At 49.0% G+C, this 16,785-nt stretch overlaps 1 protein-coding gene across 10 annotated transcripts in view; it reads left to right on the top strand.

Moving 5' to 3' along the window:
- The window catches only part of FHOD3 (formin homology 2 domain containing 3), a 521,883-nt gene extending 506,789 nt beyond the window's left edge, over positions 1-15,094 (top strand). For all 10 annotated transcript variants that reach the window (NM_001191215.1, XM_010818738.4, XM_005224047.4 and 7 more), the window contains 2 exons: positions 1,508-1,669; positions 14,527-15,094. In NM_001191215.1, coding sequence (NP_001178144.1) covers positions 1,508-1,669; positions 14,527-14,609 — 245 coding nt within the window. In that variant the 3' untranslated portion in view covers positions 14,610-15,094. The remainder of the gene's footprint in view (positions 1-1,507; positions 1,670-14,526) is intronic.
- The last annotated feature ends 1,691 nt before the right edge of the window (positions 15,095-16,785 follow it).

The following is a 16,785-nucleotide window of genomic DNA, read 5'->3' as shown; positions in this document are numbered from 1 at the left end:
TATAGAACTCAAAATTTAAGATAAATATTTACTAACATTTTTTCCCTGTAGTTTGAGAAAAGCTGACTATTCTTCAGCTTTAACTGGATCTTGGTCAAGATCAGGGTACCTGTGTTCCACAAACACAGAGTCTGAGAACACTCACTTGCAGGCTCTTTATTATGAAGAGAAGTGTAAGCAGAGGAAATTCACAATATTGAGCACATTGTACATTTATTTTTCTTACAGAAGCATATTTCCCATCTTAGAGAAGAGATTTCACAAAGAAGTTGATGAGTCACAAAGTTCATTTTTAATGAATCAAAATAGCATTCGTTTCTAAGTGTTTAATATGATTTGAGAACCTATGTTTTTGTGGTACTTTCTTCTTGCTGGTCTAGAGGCAGGTGCTTTCATGTCAGACTGGGCCTGTCCTAACATATAGCTATAAACACATTTTTTTTTTTCTGGCCAGGAAGCAGATAAATGTACCAAAGAAAATGTTGTTTGGGAACTTCCTTGGTAGTTAAAGAAGTTGGTTAGGACTCTGCACTCCCAATGCAGGGGGCCCGGGTTCGATCCCTGGTCAGAAAACTAGATCTCTCGTGCTGCAACTAAAGCCTGGTGCAACCAAATAAATTTTGAAAAGTAGACAATATGTGTTATCTCCGCTTTCCTAATGGGAGAGGGCAATCCTGTTATGATTTTTAAAGGCTAAGTAATCCAAAAAAAAAAAAAAAAAAAGATGAACCCATATGTTACAAAATCCATTGACTTTTATTTAACTGAATGAGAAGTTAGGGTTAGTTGACGTACACTGCTGCTGCTGCTGCTGCTAAGTCACTTCAGTCGTGTCTGACTCTGTGCGACCCCATAGACGGCAGCCCACCAGGCTCCCCCATCCCTGGGATTCTCCAGGCAAGAACACTGGAGTGGGTTGCCATTTCCTCCTCCAGTGCATGAAAGTGAAAATTCAAAGTGAAGTTGCTCAGTCATGTCTGACTCCTAGCGACCCCATGGACTGCCCCCTACAAGGCTCCTCCATCCATGGGATTTGCCAGGCAAGAGTACTGAAGTGGGTTGCCATTGCCTTCTCCTGACATACACTAGGCACACTCAACCAGAGATAGACAGCTGAAACGTAACAAACATCTCCGGACATTTCCGGAGTGCATCACTGGGTATCTGTGATGTGTAGGGCACCATGTCGCATCGGGAGTCTACCCTCCCCCCACCCCCATGACCACAGGACCTGGCAGGTGGAGACATACCCAGAACAGTGAGAGATGGGGACACAGCTGTGTGACAGAGTATGGCATAACGTGCCACTGGCGTGGGTTCTTGGGAGGCCAGAGCCCGGAGGGTGACGGTCCCAGGTCACTGCGGTGCCCCTGCAGTGGGGACGGGTGAGCTCCCTGTATCCGCCAGGTTCCGCCCTGACTCGGCTCCACTGGGCTCTGTTGCTGACGGGCTTTGCTGTGTTCTCCTCTCTGAGTACCTCGTGCTCTCTGGTTGTTTGATTCTTCAGGATCCGCTAGTTCCTGGACTATGGGCATGGATGACTCGCCTAATGTCACGGATGATGCAGCTGATGAGATCATGGACCGCATCGTCAAGTCGGCCACCCAAGTGCCCAGTCAGCGAGTGGTGCCGCGGGAGAGGAAGCGTTCCCGCGCCAACCGGAAGTCTCGTAAGTGCCTCGGAGTTAGGTCGCCAGACTCGGCCTCCTGGGAGCTGCCTCCTGGCTCTCTATGACCCTATGACTCAGAGGTGGGATTTAGTGAATTGTCCGTGGTGCCCGGAGGGCCCACGTGTGGTCTTCAACGAAAGGATTTTGTGGTGGACCGTCAGCACTGGCCACTGGGGAAGGAGGTGTGCCGCAGCCGCCTGTCCACGGTATTCGCCATGTCTGGTCAGGCCTCCCCTGGTTCACACGTTGTCCCCAGGAAGGTCTGAAAGGGGACACTGAAAGACATTTCAGTGTCTTTGGTGTGCAGGGATGGATACACTGGGCCAGTTGCCAAGTACTGCCCTGAGGGCTTTGCTGGGGCCCTATTTCTTCCCCTCGCCCAGCATCAGGGACCACTTTCTGGGCTGGAGACTATTCCCCAGTGGTTCACTGCTGCCCGTGAACATGCTGAAGGTGAGCCCAGAGGTGGCAGGTGATTTTACGGTCATTAGGATGCTTAAGATCACTCATGTTAGCCTACGTTGATCAGGCTTTTTTTTTCAATTGCCTGCCAAATAGAGGATATTTCCTGCTCCCTGTTACCTGCTCCTACCCACTGAATGACAGGTGTGGAGCCGCCTCCGTGGGCACCAAGCTGAGTCTCACAGGGACGGCTCACTTCAAGAAGCAGGTTCTCTGAATCCTTTGACATGGCCATGGTCCTCCTGTGTTTCAGAAGAGAGCTTACCGCCCCAAGCCTTGGCCTGCTACTGGTCACTCAAGAGACAGCTTGAGTCTCCACCAGCTCAGCCTCCAGGAATGCTGACTAGGACAGGGATTTCTGATGTTTCATAAAAAGGATGCCTGTTTGCCTCCCCTTGTCTTAGCTTCCAGAGTGAAAAGAGAGTGCCTCTCAGGAGTCAAGAGTTCAGTAAGAACTCAAACTCAGAGCCCCCCCATGCAGTGCCACCCTGCACTCATGGGGGGTGGCTGCATTTTGGGCTGCATACTGTGGACGCCCTGGTTCTGTTTGTCCCGTTGTCATGCATGTTTCCAGGGTAAAGAATACTAAACCGAATTGCCACAGACTCTCAGACCCTGCCCCTTTTATATCATTGCCTTTAGATTCTAGGGGACATTTTCTCCAGAAAAAGTAGGTTCCACTCAACACCACTTGCAGGGAGAAGCAGAGCCTCTCAAATTACAGAACTTGGGGGTTGGGGGCTGTGGTTCTCAGTCGGTGAGATAGGAGGCTGGTTTTGCCACACTCCTTAGAGGAGGTCCATCCTGATGGTACACGCTTCAAGTACCTTCTTGAGTTGTGGTTCTCAACCGTGGGTGCACAGTAGAACCTTCTGCAGAGCTTTAAAAACCCCCGGTGTCTAGGCCAGACTCAAGCCGACCACCGGAGAGCCTGTGCGGTGGGGTCCTCCCCGCGCCCCCGGGTGGTTGGTGTCACTGGAAGGACTCTTGTTCCACTCTGTGCGGCCTCTGCCGCACTCCCTCCATTTTTAAAATAGAAACGTATCGTTCAGGGGGACTTTTTACATCTGGAAGAATATGTTTGTGGGCTCCAACATCGCTGTCTTTACGTTTTCCAACATTTCCTGGCACTGCTTTGCCATCCTCCTGGTGCTCCCATGTGAAAACTTGACTAGGGGCTTGCGACTTAAAGTTGTTCCTCAGACAACATGAGCATCTCTTGGAGGCTGGTTAGAAACACACGTTCACAGGGACCTCTCCAGGGCAGCTGATTCAGAACCTGCATTTAACAAGATCCCCAGGGGACCTGAGCACAGTAAGGCGGAGGTGGCCCTGGGATACGAGGCCAAGACGGAATTGCAGGGTCCCCAGATGTGCACGTCTTGGGGGGCAGACTCTTCTCCAGAAGCTCACCCTTACTCTCTCCACACTGTGTGCTCCAGGCCAGGCCAGCATGTGCCTTTTCTGAAGAGTGTGAATAGCATTCTTTATGTTTTGACTCACTTTCTTTCTGCATACTGGGAAGGTCTAGCCTCTTGTGGTTTGTGTCTCTTCTGTTACGTATGGCTTATCTACATCATTTGCATATTTTTCTCTTGCTGTTTTCATAATCAGAAATCTTTTTCTTAAATAGCTTTTTTAAAAAAATTAAATTTATGAAAGGTTTTTGGGGTCTTAAGTAGATTATCCTCAGTATCTGTCCTTTATTGAAAGTGCAAGTTGCTCAGTCATGTCTCATTCTGACTCTTTGTGACCCCATTGACTGTAGCCCGCCAGGCTCCTCTGTCCATGGAATTCTCCAGGCCAGAATGCTGGAGTGGGTTGCCGTTCCCTTCTCCAGGGGATCTTCCCAACACAGGGATCGAACTCAGGTCTAATGCATTGCAGGCAGATTCTTTACCGTCTGAGCCACCAAGGAAGCCCTTGTCCTTTATTACCATTCTCTTATTTACTTAACTAAACCAGTAACCAAATGGAAGAAACCATGTACCAGTAGACAACTTCAGTGCAAAGTCTCCATCGGGAAGAGCTAGGGAAAGCACTTTGTGGGGAGTCGACCATGGGGGCGGAGTAAAGAAAGGATACCAGGCCAGGGATTGCCCTCCAGAAGATGGGCAGGGTTGGGCCAGGGATCTCAGAGAAGGAGACTGCATGAGACAGGGGCCTGGCCAGTCCCTGGAGTCCCCGGCCGTGTCCTCCTCCTATAGGTTGTACGTCTGTGTTGGCAAAGAGTGTTGGCCCTGCCTTCCCGCCAGATTCTTAGAGAGACACATAATGTCAGTGGGAACAATAACACAGTCATAATTAATTTTCCTCTTCAGTCTGGCCAGAGAGATATTTTGCCTGTTTTTGTGGTTGACATAAAATAATTTCCTGTGGTATCGTTTCCATTCCAATCTTATGCAAAACAGCCCTATATTCTTTTTATTTAGCCAAACATATTTTGTCCCGTGATGCAGTTGCTACAACAAATACAGCTCTGCATGTATGTAAGTGTTTATCTGTGACAGGTTTCGTTTATTAGTGATGGCACCATACACAGAAATTTGAGATGGGGAAGTTACTCTGATTCTTTATAAAGGGATGTAAACTCCAGCTTTTCACAAGAAGTTAAAGGAACGAGAAAAAACCAATTTGCAAAATTGACATGAAGTTCAGCTTGGGGCCTCACCCTGGAACAATGCTGCATCAGATTTGATTGTTTAATGGTGGCGATGAGGCAAGTGGATAAATGAATAACCAACATATTTGGGCTATAACTCATTTAGCTAAAGACAATAACAGTCCAGCTGTTGCAGGAAACCAAACTGAATCCAGCCCATAACCTAGAAATTTATGACCTGCAAGCCACTCAAGACTCCTCGTAGATACTTAAACTTTTGCTTTCATGTTTGATGCTGGTGGCCAGGCTTACCCCTGCCAAGAGTCCTGCTTAAAGCCTGAAATATGCGGCCAGTTGGAACACACCCAGGGCACTGTAATGGATTCCGAAGTTCCCAGGCTCTGTTCTGCTGTTTTCCCAGCTGGTACCATCAGGGTCTCAATAAGTAAAGTGTTTTGAATTGTGCAGTTGATGTCTAGCCTGTAAAATGTCAACACAAATGCACCTCAAATGCTCCCCCAGAATCTAGCCAAGGCTCTCGAATCAGCTGGTGCAGGTGACCGAGGAGAGCATTCTCCAAGCCCTTTGTTTTCTTCTTTTGGTTTTTCTTTTCATCATATCAGGGGAGGTATCCGTCTGGCCAAAAAGTTAATTTGGGTTTTTTCATTACATCTTATGGAAAAGTCCGAATGAACTTTTTGACCAACCCCATACTGTGTCCGGGCAGGAAATGGCAACCCACTCTGGTATTCTTGCCTGGAAAATTCCATGGACAGAGGTGCCTAGTGGGCTATACAGTCCATGGAGTCACACAGAGACACGACTGAGCACACACACACACAGACACACACACACACACAGAGACACACACACACACACACACACACACACACACACACTTTGTCTCCAGGCTATTTTTTCTCTTAGGCCTCCCAAATGTTGGTCTTCCCGTGGAAACCTTAAAGCTGATGGGCATCTGAGGTCTCCTTCCCACTGTGATTCTGCGGAACAGGCTCGGGGTCTGGGGAGGAAAAGGGCCCTTGTGTTCTTTTCTCTGGGACTTATCTTCGGAAGAGGGTCTCTGCCCTGGTGGCCGTCTGCATGTCACCGTTAGCCTGGCCTGTCACAGCAGAGGGGGCACTAGGGGCTCATGGTTTGCCTTTTACTCTTTCCCAGAGGAGCCCAGGTCTTGTCCCACTGAGAGAGGCTGGATGCCCCCTCTCCTGCTGTTTCTCTCCGAGGAGGAGTCTGGGCCCCACCTGTGATGTCAACATGGAGTATTGGGCTCAGGGCTATGTTTCTATAAAAGTGCGATCACTTCGACATGACCTACAAGCAATCCACCAATGTCTTAGGAATATAAGCTAGGTCATCTTTACAAGAATGGTGTTTCAGTGTGAGGGGCCAGAAGTCTGATTCTAGGGGCTGCTGGGAAAGGAACACTGAACTCTAACTTGATTTAATGACTGGACTCTCATTCCACCTCTTACAAAGCTTCACCATTCCTCTTGAAGGGCATGTGACATGTTCATGTTGATTCGATATAACAAAGATCTTTTTTTACGACATATTGAGGGACGTTGCCATGCCATCACGTTACAGAATTACATGGAGAAGGAGGCTGAACAAATCTGAAAAATTATTGACCCTGTTTTAGGAAAATGGTAGCTATGCCTCACAAAATATTAGATTGAGTGCTGGATCTGATCAGTTCAGTTCAGTCGCTCAGTCATGTCTGACTCTTTGCGACCCCATGAATCTCAGCACGCCAGGCCTCCCTGTCCATCATCATCTCCCGGAGTTCACTCAAACTCACGTCCATTGAGTCGGTGATGCCATCCAGCCATCTCATCCTCTGTCATCTCCTTTTCCTCCTGCCCCCAATCCCTCCCAGCATCAGAGTCTTTTCCAACGAGTCAACTCTTTGCATGAAGTGGCCAAAGTTCTGATCAGTACTCAGGTTAATTGTAATTTTCCAAAGTGGTGTTTGAAAATGTCCAGAAATTTTCCCACTAATCCCATTAAGAAAAATTTCCCTGCATGTTACTACATAGTTCTTCCCTACTTACAAATTTTATATTCTTTTATAGGGCTAACAATGGAAAGAGCCAGAGGCGTTAAAATGAATGCTCTTAGAATACAGTAGAATAAGATGTTAGTAAAAGGACCAGAGTTTCTCAATCAAACTTTTGTCTTCTCAACATCATTACTATTTACTCAAAGCCTAAATATATTTCCAGCTCATTAAAGCTGGACTGATTGCCCCTCTGAAGACAGCTAAGGGCACCCACCCAGGCCAGAGGACAAAAAGATAAATAGAATAAGTCTGAGAAGGAGCTAAAGTCTCCTAAACCTGGTGGCGAGCCAGTGCATTTTAGAGAGCCGATATGTAAGGGATGGGCCTCTGGGGAGAAGTGCCACTCCATCAGCGCCCACTCCCGGCTGCAGGAGTAGGGTAGCCAGAGAGAATGGGGCTGACAGCTGCTCACTGACCCACTGGGGCCGACTTTAAGCCTATGGTGGGTGTCCAGCCCTTTGCACTGGAAAAGGAAGATGGGGAAGTGAGGAAGGTATTTGTAGCCCGGGTCTTCATTGGGAGGGTCTGGGAGGCAGGGCTGGACGGACCCAGGAAAGGGGCTTTGGGGGAGTTTGCCAGGGGTGAGCTGGGAGGCATAGTTAGAGTCTGGGGACTGGGGAGTGAGATGGTGCTTTCAGAACAGACGCCAAATCACCTGAGCCCTGGCTGCTACTGCTGCTAAGTCACTTCAGTCGTGTCTGACTCTGTGTGACCCCATAGACGGCAGCCCACCAGGGTCCCCCGTCCCTGGGATTCTCCAGGCAAGAACACTGGAGTGGGTTGCCATTTCCTTCTCCAATCTGAGCCCTGGAGGCAGGTCCAAAACAGGGTGTACAGGCCCCGCACCCAAGCCCATGAGGGCGGAAGCAGCCCCTTGCTCTAGAGTTGCTGGGACTTTGATGTAATGGAAAGCTCAAGTCTTGGAGTTAGAAAGGCAAAGCAGAAAGAGCTTGGAAGTGTTTCCCTGCACTGACTGGCTCTCCCAAACTGCGAACTAGCGTGTTGAAAAAGGGGGCTGGCTTCTGTGTCCCTCACCGTATTTGTCTGAATGGCAGGCACCCTTTTGCCCAGAGTGGTGGTTCAAGAGAAGAGAGGATCCGTGGAAGAGAGGAATATGAGACTTTGTCTTTTCTGTGTCAGAGAGCTATTCTGGGAGCAAAGCAGAGGGTTCTCAGAAGGGGGCTTCGGAAAGTGCCAAGCACCTTACTGACAGGAGGTGACAGTGGTTCATCGTCTTTGCTGCCAAGTTCAGATGGAATCCATCTCTATGCTTGAGAATCTGCACAGTCATAACACAGAGGGGACTGGCTCCCATTTAAATGGCTTGGCTTCACTGAGCCTGTCTTCTTCCAGCAAGTAAGGGTGGTGATGCCAGCCTCCCGGGACGGTTGTGAGGGTTAAGTGAGCCACCTGTGATGGGGTCTCACCATCCCCCTTCCCTTCACACTGGTGCCCAAGGGTCCCAGTAGGAATACGAAGCTGCCTGTAGATGTGTAAGGGCTGCGTGCGGAAGTCACCCAGGAGCTTGTGCACAGAAGACACACCCACCTCAGTATCACTTTGCTGCCATCACCCACCTCACTCCCCGAGCACCACTGTCCACCTCACTTGATCCGCTGTAATCCGTGGACCAGACCCATTTTGTCCCTCTCTTTTTACCCCCGGGACTCCGGTGCAGTGGCTTGCTCCTGTGCACAGAAGCCTGGGCTGTCAGCACGGTGTGTGTCTAATACTGTTGTGCCGTCTCGGATACGCACTAAGGAGCTGGGCTTCATCTGAAAAGCGGGAAGGGATTTCAGTCATGCCCAGGACTTGCAACAATGCTGAAAACTCTGAGCCCAGAAAGCCATGGAGGAACTGTTTCATTTCTTTTCTCCCTGGCCAGGCTCCGCCCTCTCTCCCCCATCCTCCCCACTGCGTGACTCATAAAAGGCAGTCTGCTTTTGCATTTTCACTGATTGCTGTCTGCTCAGTGCCTAGCTAGCAACCAAAGAGATGGTGGAGGAGCGCTGGATGTGAACATAGCTACAGATGTAGGCAGGAAGTGGGGTAGGGACTCTGCACAGCCACGACCGTGGCCACACCAGCGGTTGTAGAAAGTGCCTGATACCGTAAATGTTGGGCCTCCCAACAGTGGCTGAGTGGTAAAGAATCCGCCTGCCAGTGTAGGAGGCAAGGGTTCGATCCCTGATCTGGGAAGATCCCCTGGAGAAGGAAATGGCAACCCACTCTAGTATTTTTGCTTGGACAGGGGAGCCTGGTGGGCTACAGTCCATTGGGTTGCAAAGAGTTGGACACAACTTAGTGACTGAACACATCAACCATAAATGTTGCTAAGAGCCGTCTCAGTGTGAGTGAACTTAATTCTGGGTCAGGCCTGTCACCACAAAGGCCATCACCTTCCTGAGCAGCTTTGCTGCATCGCAGTCAGATGGCAATGACTTAAGTCAGGGATCTGCGCCTTCCAGGAGACCAGCGTTCCTGTCCGGGATAGGTATGGCTGCGGCAAGGACTGTCTGATTCTCATTCCATTTAGGCTGCCGCAGGTCAGCTGTTTCACTCTCAGCTTTAAATGTTCCTCCTGACTCAGACAGTTGCCCCGATGTGGGCAATTTCAGTTCCCCCACCCGCCAAGGGCAGGTCCAGTGCTAGTAACACTCCTGTTTTTTCCTCCTGGCTCCTTAGTCCTACCAGGTTTTGCATGGTTCTATATATTCTTTTCCGCTGGTCAGGTGCTCCTGTCCGCTCTCAGCTGCTGTTCTGCACGCATCTCTGTGTCTGAAGGTGTATTCCTGATGTATCCGTGGAGAGAGAGGTACTGTACGTCCGCCTACTCCTCCACCTTCTTGTTCCTAAGTCAGGGATCTGAATCTCCCAGGAAGTCAGGATGCACTTCGGGGGTCTCTTCCAGAGACACTGGTTCTTGGTGCCCCAGGCTGAGTCTGCAAAGTCCAGTTTAAATCAACCAGCTTTGGGAACCTTAGCCCCTTGCTGTTGTCATTTGAAGTTTTGTTTTTTGTTTTTGTTTTTTTTTTTTAGATTTTATTTTGAAAGAATTTTAAGAGTTAACAAAAAAGTTTCAAAAGTAAGCTCAGAGAGTTGCCTTCTATCCTTCACCCAGCTCCCCTCAGTGTTAACACCCTACGCACTGTAGGACGATTGTCAAAAAATTAACTATTAACTGAACTGCAGTCTTGACTCAGATTTCACCAGTTTCCCACCAATGCCCTTTCCTGGTCTGTGATCCTACTTCAAGCCCCGTGTTGGGTTGTCGTCTTCTCAGTCTGCTCTGATCTGTGGCAGACATTCGTGACCTTGACACTTTCGGAAAGTACCGGCCAGTTATTTTGTAGAAAGCTGTCAATTTGGGGAAGCTTGCTTTTAATGGACAGGATTTTATGTGAAAAAAAAGATGGAGGGCAAAAGTAAGGAAATTAACCTAAAAGGTTAAATAATTGACATTGACCAAAAAAAAAAAAAACCCACAAAAATCCCACAGAATGTCTAGCATTGAATTACTAAGAATGACACACAGCTCCTGGTATTTAAGTCCAAAGGGGCAGGACTGGACCCATCATTTTTCTCCTTCAACAGACAGGTCCCTCCAGGAACAAGGGCTGCATAAACGAACAGCTCTGATAGCAGCTGGGCCAGTTACTTCCCAGTGCCCAAACGAAAACATGTAGGACGTCTTCAAGCTCCAATGTGAGTCCCTGTCATCCCGGACATGCTATTCTCAGGAGACTCATCAGAGCAGTCTTTAGGATCTTAGGGATTACAAACAACAACAATGACTTATTTCCAGATCGCTTGGCATTATATGACAAAAAATGAAAAAAAAAAAATCTGTCAGTGATCCAAAGAGCACGCATGTGGCTTTCTGTCCCATGGGAGTAAAACTCCGTCCGTCTGCCATCAGAATGAAAAATTGTCGGCGCGTGGGCTGCCAGGCCTGTCAGGGCACAGCTGTCCAGGGTGGGCTCTGGTTCGAGCTTCTTGGCCCGAGTCCTTCTCTCCCACCCTCCGAGGGGCCAGGGTCTCCATCTCTCCATGCTGCTGTTGCTCATTCCCTGTCCTCATCTCACAGGGTTTCCACAAAATTAGGGTGAAATAATCCGAGGTAGTGCTCAGGAAACGGCAACCACCATCATTCTTCTCGGATTCAACTTAACAGAGAGTCACCTGGGAGCACTTTGGAGGATAAAACAAAAGTGTTTTTCAAGGGTGGAGCGGGGAAGAAAAGAGAAAAACTTAGGATTTTTCCATAAGCCCCAGACCCCCCTGTGCTGCATGTTGACGGCAGAGGTGCCCCGGGTCGGATCCCAGGGCTGGCGTTCCGGGAGCTGTCACAAGTCCTGGGGCGTCGAGGGGCTGCTGGTGCCAGCAGAGTGACCCAGGCTGTCTATGGAAGGGCTGCGGGGCAGACAAGGATAAACATTTCCACGGTCTGTTCTCTGTTAAGCAGCTGCGGGGAGGGGAGGCAGTGGCATGTGACAAGCCGGGGAGCTCCGAGGCAGCCGGAGCGTTCAAGCGGGGAGCAGGAGTGGGGGCGGTGGAAAGGGGCCCAGATGTTATCTTATCAGATGGAAGCCAGATCCCCCACCCACCCCCCCGGCTTCTTCCTCGCTCGCCAGCACTTGAGACATGCTATTTGAGAATGCCCTGTTTGATGGGAGGCTAGTTTCTGCTATGTGAGTCCCATATTCTGCTGATCCCCTCCTTCTCATACATCCCCAGCCCTTCTTTGCTTTCTGGAAATTTGCTGTGTGAGAGTCACCCCCTGTGCCGGCAGGGTGTGCTGCCCTGTGCCCCTTCCCTCACTCCACATCCCCATCAGCTCCTGGCCTCCTTGAGATGACACTTGGCTCAAGGTGGAGGCTCCTGTAACCCCTGTTGAATGAATGAGTTAACTGATGAGCAGGTAGACAGACACTGTGAGGGCCCTTTCCGTGTAGGACTTGAATTGGGGTACCAAGCTGATTTCAGTTCCTTGCATTACACATCTATAAGGTGAATTAACTTAGAGTTTTTAGCAAAGTGTTTGAATTCTTAAGGTCCTCTTCAGGGTTAATATATTCCTGGGAGAATTTATCTGAATTGTCAGGAAGGCCTACAGTAAGTAGGATTCCATAAATGGGGCAAGTTTTTCTTTGCATTTCTACCTTTCAGGGACTCATCTGGCAAGAAGAGGGACCTTTACTTACACTGGCTTTTCGCCATAGCAGAGAAAAGCCTGGGCCGGAGGGGTCTCAGGGGTCTACAGCATTAAAATGTGGGAGTAGACCATGAGGCTGAGGGAGCAAGGCTGGGACAGCACCGTTAAGCTTTGTTCTGTTCTCTGGCCTGCTCCCGGATTGGCTGGCCCGAGGCCCATATCTGTTAGGAGAGTATAGCCTGTTCTCTAAGGTGCCAGGGTCCTTACTCAAATATTTATATGAACTGAGCACTCTAGTTTAGGGCTAACATGTGAACAGAAGTAAGAGAGGCATCTTTCAAGGCCCACCAGCTCGTGTGGTCATTGTGCCAAGCATGTAATCCACGAGGGCGCAGAGCTGTGCAGAGCAGTGGTCACTAGCCCATGCCACCTCCTGTTGCCAAGGAAATGTGAGATGCCCTCCTAGTGCAGCATGGACTTCTTCAGGCAGAAGCTTGTATCTTGGATAAGAGGTCTCAGCCGTCCTTGTCAAGAATGAGAAATATTTCATCTTGTTTTCTGCCACTAAAATTATTCTTTCTTTAACAAACCCTTGAAGGAGTGTTTAAAGAACATAAAGGGTATTACAAACTAGTATTTTTATTGCTGCCCCATAGAACAAATTCCATTACTCAGTTACATGCAATCTGCCTCCAGCCAAGGCTCAGGAGCCAAGCATTTTGTCTGGATGAGTTAGATACTCAGTCTGGAGCCCAGGACGTCTGGGCTTGGGGGAGGGTGAGCTGGTGCAGGAGCAGCTGTGGCCAGGGGGCTCTGGGGCCCTGCTGGGCTTGGAAATGCAGTAGTGTGTGCGGTGGCCTGATCTGAGGGTACTCTTCACTGCAAAACTTTGTGCTGCTGTTAAAAACCCTAAGTGTATCCATTCTTTGAGTTAAAGAGCTGAGCAAACAATAGGCTCTCCATGAAGTATCTGTTGACTGATGGGTTAGGTGTTGGCCCCTGTCCAAAGTAAGACTTCCCTGGTGGCTCAGATGGTAAAGAATCTGCTTGCAGTTCAGGAGACCCAGGTTCGATCCCTGGGTGGGGAAGGTCCCCCTGGAGAAGGGAATGGTTACGCACTCCAGTATTCTTACCTGGAGAATCCCATGGACAGAGGAGCCTGGTGGGCTACAGTTCACAGGATTGCAAAGAGTTGAACACAACTTAGCGACTAACACTTTCCCTTTCCTGTCCAGAGTGCTGATTCCTGGGAGAGAAAAGTGTTCATTAGTAGATATTAGCCGCTGTTTGCTCTACCAGAGACCTGACTCTTTCAGGCCCTTTGTCCATGGGCTAAGTGGGCTTTTGCCCAGGGAGGCATTGATATGGGAGTTTTCTGCAGACACTTGAGATGGGGACCTCGCCTCTGTGGAGGCCTCAGAGGACATAGGCCCCCTTGTCATGGAGGGAATGTGGGGAATTAGATCTGGCAAGGAAAGTGGGAAACAATAAGGGTGAGCTTTATTTTCTCTGCATTCTGATCAAAGGCCTTCCCTGGTGATCTTGGGGGCTCTAGCTGATTGATGATTTAGAGTAGATGGTAGATCTATGACACATCACTTCTGAAAATAGAACAGATATCCCAAACTCTGTATGACTTCCATACAGAGTAGGCCAAATACAATTTATCAATTCAGGAAAATGTAATTAGGAAACCTTTCAAATGAAAAGACCAGTCTTGGAAGGGCCAGCTGCCTCATCCTTCAGCCTTATCCAGCCTCTATTTTGACACCGAACCTGATCACACTAAACAATGGAAACCCCATAATGTCAGGCAAATGTAAGCCAATTCTCAGTCAGTGAAATATGAGTGTTCCTCTGACCGCCAGTTGTAAACCTCAGGGCGAGAGGTCACGGGTCCTTCTTGAGCCGTGTGTGTCTCACAGAGAACATCCACCAAGCCCACTCAGAGGTTTGGCTGTTTGCTCCTTGGCATCGAGTCCACGAGGAGTCAGTGGTTCTTCTCTGTAGAGGCTCTTTGAGGAGTTGAGACCAAGGCCACAGCGCTCGTGGGGGGCTCATCCTGACGACTCCCCCCTTGTGCCGGGTTCCATTAATACCTTGCTGGGGGGGCCTCTGCAGAGGTGCGTCCCTGCAGATTTGCGGGATCATCTCACCTTATTTGCATCATTGGAACGTGTGTTTTCCTGTACTCTGGAATTCCTTAACAGCTCTGATCTGCTCCTTGTGCTGGGAAAGACTGCACTCTCAACACGCCACCTGCGTTTTGTAGTTCGCACCCTTTCTCAGACACCTCATCAGGGTGGGCCTCTCCCCGCTCCACTCCGCCTAGGCGGTCCCCTCTCTGCCTGACTCTTCAGGGCGGTGCCTGGGTCATCTCCAGGGCAGCCTCTGGCAGCCTGTAGATTTTTTTTTCCTGCCCTGAAAACAGCCAGTCAGCCAGGGCTCTTTGGCAGGGGTAGGGTGGGGCTGGGGGTCATGAGTGCTGTGGCTTCTCGGGGAAGGGGCCTGGCTGCTAACACTGCCCTCTCTTCTCACCCCTTCGTCTCTGGCCCTGGCAGTGCGGAGGACCCTGAAGAGTGGCCTGACTCCGGAAGAAGCGCGGGCCCTGGGCCTGGTGGGCACCTCGGAGCTGCAGCTGTGACCCCCACAGTGCCCTCAGAAGCATGTCTGTGCTGAGTGAGAGCTCCTGCTTGGGGGGAGCCCCTCCGGTGGGAGGTGCGGAGACTCTAACGCCTGAAGCTTCTGAAGGGGGAGCACGCGTGTCTCGGTGTCACCGCCTGGCTTGTGACACGGATCCCAGCGTCCCCTTCCGGTACTTTCTTCATCGTGTCCGCTGTGTGTCTCTTCTTTCCTTGACACCTGGCTTAGTAGTTCCAAAGCGTGACACTTTTTCTGTGCAGGAGCAGATCACTTCCGTCACGGTTACCATGGTCATGAGGCAGTTTGATTAGGTTCACAGACTGGGTCCCTCCACAACACCAAAACATGCAGATGTCAACTCCAAAACAGAAAGCACAGATTGTTTACTGATTGTGGATTTTAGATGTACTATTAATAAATGTTTATATAAATTCATAAATGTACACCCTGTTTCAAATACTAAATAAACAGAGTTTAATGCCGTAACTGGAAACCTTTATTCTCCTGCGTAGAACCTTAAATAGCTCCATAGGCTTGGCTCCTTCTGGATCCACAAAACCTCTTCTCAGGTTCATGAGAAGGACCCTGACTCCGTATGGCCTCCAAGCCCTTTGAATTTCCTTTTATTTGTTAACTGAGTGAGAAACGCTGACGTGTGCTCTTTGTAACTCCAGGTTAATTAGGCACAGTCTTCCTGGCAGTACAAGTTAGCAATAACCTCCCATGGATCACCTTACCCGCATGCTTTGTTTTTGCTCCTTTGTGATGCGGAAGCAATAACTAGAGTAGTGTTGAACAAATCTAAATTCTGCAACTCACTCACTGGCCTCTAATGTAAAATTCTCAAAGAATTTACCAAGTCACCAAAAGAAAAATGAAAAGTTGAAGCTTTGTCTGCGGAGAACTTCAGAATGAGAAGTACTGTCCTTGGTGCTCAAGCGCAGCCATCAGGCGTCTAGAGGGGAAGATGCTGCGCGGGGCTGCAACCGCAGAGCCACTCTGAGGGGCCTGAAGCCCTCCACGGAGACCTTCGGCCCCTCACAGGGTGCATGGCTCCCTCTGAAGAACCTCCATCTCTGGAAACAGGGGACAGTTAACAATTGCCATGGCTCAGTCATGTCCGACTCTTTGCGACCCCATGAACTGTAGCCCACCAGGCTCCTCTGTCCATGGGATTCTCTAGGCAAGAATAGTGGAGTGGGTTGCCATTTCCTTTTTCAGGGGATCTTCCCAACCCAGGGATCAAACCCAGGTCTCCCACACTGCAGGCAGATTCTTTACCGTCTGAGCCAGCAGGGAAGCCCAGTATTCAAGGGGGTGGTGTCAAAAGATGGTCAGGTCACCAATTCTACCAGTGTCTCACTTCCAGAACCTCTGTGACCCTGTGTTCCTGAATCTGGGCAGGTATCCTGTACAGACAGGATGCAGTCATGTGGTCTGAAGAGCTAAGATAATATATTCACCCCATTGGCCTTTGTGATTTTGACACCCCCCCACCCCCGCCGCAACCTTCTGTGTCTTCACTCTCTGGGAGACAGGGAGCTCTTTCAAATAGGCATTTGTCAAATAATACGTGAGTACCCCAGAGAGCCTAGAACCTGCAGGAGTTAGGTCTGTGTATTTCAGACAGCTGAGTTTATTTAATCACTTTATTGAAAAAGGTACATAGGGTATTAATGTTTATTTCCTTATGGTTCTAAATAATATGTATTATATTCCACATGTGGTTTAGTGGTTTGTCAAAGCCTCAGCCTAGAATATGAACATGGAATTTCTGTATCACTGGGGATCATTATCGGCAAAGAAAAGGAAGATGAATTTTTTTCCACACATTTAATGAACAAGTATTTTGATGCCCTTTTAGGGGTCCCTGGTGTTCTGCTGAGAGTTACTGCTGTAGAATAAAAGGTCACATTTGGAAAGTGACTGAATAAATCTAATGTTAATTTTATTTTAGGGATTAAAATATTCTCAGAGGGAGCAAACTAAGTCAGCTAATTTCTTGGTTACAGCTAGGTAAAGAAGGCCTCTTTTTACTGGGAATTGGTTTAGTAGTTTTTAGTGAATCTGAGTGATTTTCTTCTGTAGTTCATTTCCTCTCTCCTTGTCGCCATTCATTCTGTCTGCCTCTGTTGGTGTTTTTAATTCAAGACGTTAAATGTTTCTTAAAGACTTTT

Source organism: Bos taurus, chromosome 24 (assembly GCF_002263795.3).
Source record: "Bos taurus isolate L1 Dominette 01449 registration number 42190680 breed Hereford chromosome 24, ARS-UCD2.0, whole genome shotgun sequence".
Lineage (NCBI taxonomy): Eukaryota > Metazoa > Chordata > Mammalia > Artiodactyla > Bovidae > Bos > Bos taurus.
This window is presented reverse-complemented; position numbering and strand designations above follow the sequence as displayed.